Source organism: Eurypyga helias, unplaced genomic scaffold, assembly GCF_000690775.1.
Source record: "Eurypyga helias isolate BGI_N326 unplaced genomic scaffold, ASM69077v1 scaffold23771, whole genome shotgun sequence".
Classification (NCBI taxonomy): Eukaryota; Metazoa; Chordata; class Aves; order Eurypygiformes; family Eurypygidae; genus Eurypyga; species Eurypyga helias.
The window spans coordinates 2,056-3,873 of NW_010230587.1; the positions used below are offsets into that span (position 1 = coordinate 2,056).

General features: G+C 63.8%; 1 protein-coding gene across 1 annotated transcript; it reads right to left on the reverse strand.

The window, feature by feature from the left end:
- Positions 1-198: 198 nt before the first annotated feature.
- Positions 199-1,546, reverse strand: PYCRL (pyrroline-5-carboxylate reductase-like; the record flags this gene model as incomplete). Its single annotated transcript, XM_010160809.1, is given in 5 exon segments — positions 199-381; positions 737-829; positions 963-1,175; positions 1,380-1,426; positions 1,429-1,546. Coding segments are annotated over 5 exon segments (654 nt in total), but the record flags the coding sequence as incomplete, so codon positions are not given.
- Positions 1,547-1,818: the final 272 nt, after the last annotated feature.

A 1,818-nucleotide genomic window follows, 5' to 3' on the forward strand; every position in this document is an offset into this window, starting at 1 on the left:
CCATCGTGCTGCCCACGTTTATTCGGTCCCAGCCCTGCAGAGCTAGCACGTGGCATGGACATGGGTCCACACCATCTCCCACCCCCAGCCAGGGTCTCCTGGGGGTGTCAAGGTCCCCCTGCTCCCTGAAGGGGTTTAGTCTGGTCCCCTCCTCCCCCACAGGGGACAGCACTGAGGGGTTCATCTGCAGCCAGACTGCTAGTCCTTGGCCATGTCACGTGCCCGGTTGGTGGCCGCCTCCACAGCGTTCATGACAGTGGCCCTCAGCGCTCCCTTTTCCAGCTGGTGCAGCGCGTGGATGGTAGTGCCTCCGGGGGTGCAAACGTCTCCTCGGAGCTTTGCCGGGTGCTCCCCAGTCTCCAGCATCATCTTCGCTGCACCCTACAGAAGACCAGGGTGGGTCAGAGAGAAGGGGACCTCGAAACCCTCCCTTCCTTGCCTGGGGATTGGATGGCAGCATCCTCCCACCCCTCCCATGGCAGGGGACAAGGCACCGAAGCATCTGTCCCACCACCAGGTCCTTTGCCATCTTCTGGTAGCCTCATCTTCAGTTTCAAGAGGGGAAACCGAGGCAGGAGGATACTGAGCACATCCCCCCTCACTCTGCCACCTTGTTGGGTGTTGCAGAGTCTAGGGCAGTGATGGTGATGGGGTGCCCAAGCTGGACTGGGAGCTGGGGGGCTGGAGGAGGAGGAGGAGGGATGCTGGGTGTCCCCAAGTGACGGCACCGACTCACCAGCAGTGTCTGAGCTGCGATCCGGCTGGCTAAGCCGCCCGGCATGCCCATCTTCACCGCTCCCTCAGCCAAGGCTTCAGCAAACAGGTAGACCTGGTGGAGAGGAGCACTAGGGGTAAGTGTGGCAAAAGGAGGGACCCCACACCCCAACCCCACACGGATGAGATTTCTGTCGGCATCCTGTGTCCCACCAGTGAGCCGGTGCCCACCAAGCGCGGATGCTTACATAGGCCACCCCGCTACCGCTGAGGCCGGTGTGGATGTTGATGTAGGATTCGGGGACCTCCTCGCACAGCCCACAGGAGGACAGCAGGCTCTTCAGCAGGGCGGCTTCCCCGTCACCGGCACCGCTGCCCCGGGCAAAGACCATTGCCCCTGCCTGCACCACGCACGGCAGGTTGGGCATGAGCCGCAGCACCTTGGTCCCGGCGGGGAGAAGCTGGGGAGAGATGGGGATGGGAAAGGGGTGCCAGCTCTGGGCAGCACCCAAGGGTGCCCTGAGACACCGGTGGGCATCACCCGTTGGGGCTGGCGGAGAAGCATGGTTCATGGGGAAGGACTTGGGGATGGAATCCAGGTGGGGAGAGCCACAGCGGCGTGTCCTGGGTGCAAATGGGAGGAGGAGGAGGAAGAGGAGGCTTACCCGCTGCAGTGTCTGGAGGGTGACGCCAGCCACCAGCGCGACGGTCCCACAGCAGGCCGGATCTCCTGCAGGACGCCTGGCAGGATGTGGGGTTTGGTGGCCAGGAAGACCAGGGTGCTCTCCTGCAGCACCTCCAGGTTGCAGTGCGTGGTCCGGCATCCCGACTCCTAGCCGTGAGCAGGGAGAGGTGTCACAGCCTGGCACCCAGCGTCCCCCATGGGCAAGGCCCGTTTTCATGCAGGGACGTGGCCTGGGGACCCATTGTGGCCACAAAGCCACAGAGGCTTTGCCTGCATTTCACCCAGGGATGAGCCTAAGCCCTGTGGGGGAGAGAAGGGTGGCCCGAAATCGTGGTGAGGGGCACCCCAACATGCCTCCCACCCCCGTGGCCACTGAGCAGGGTGGCTTATATCCACCCCCAGCACCACTCACCCGCCAG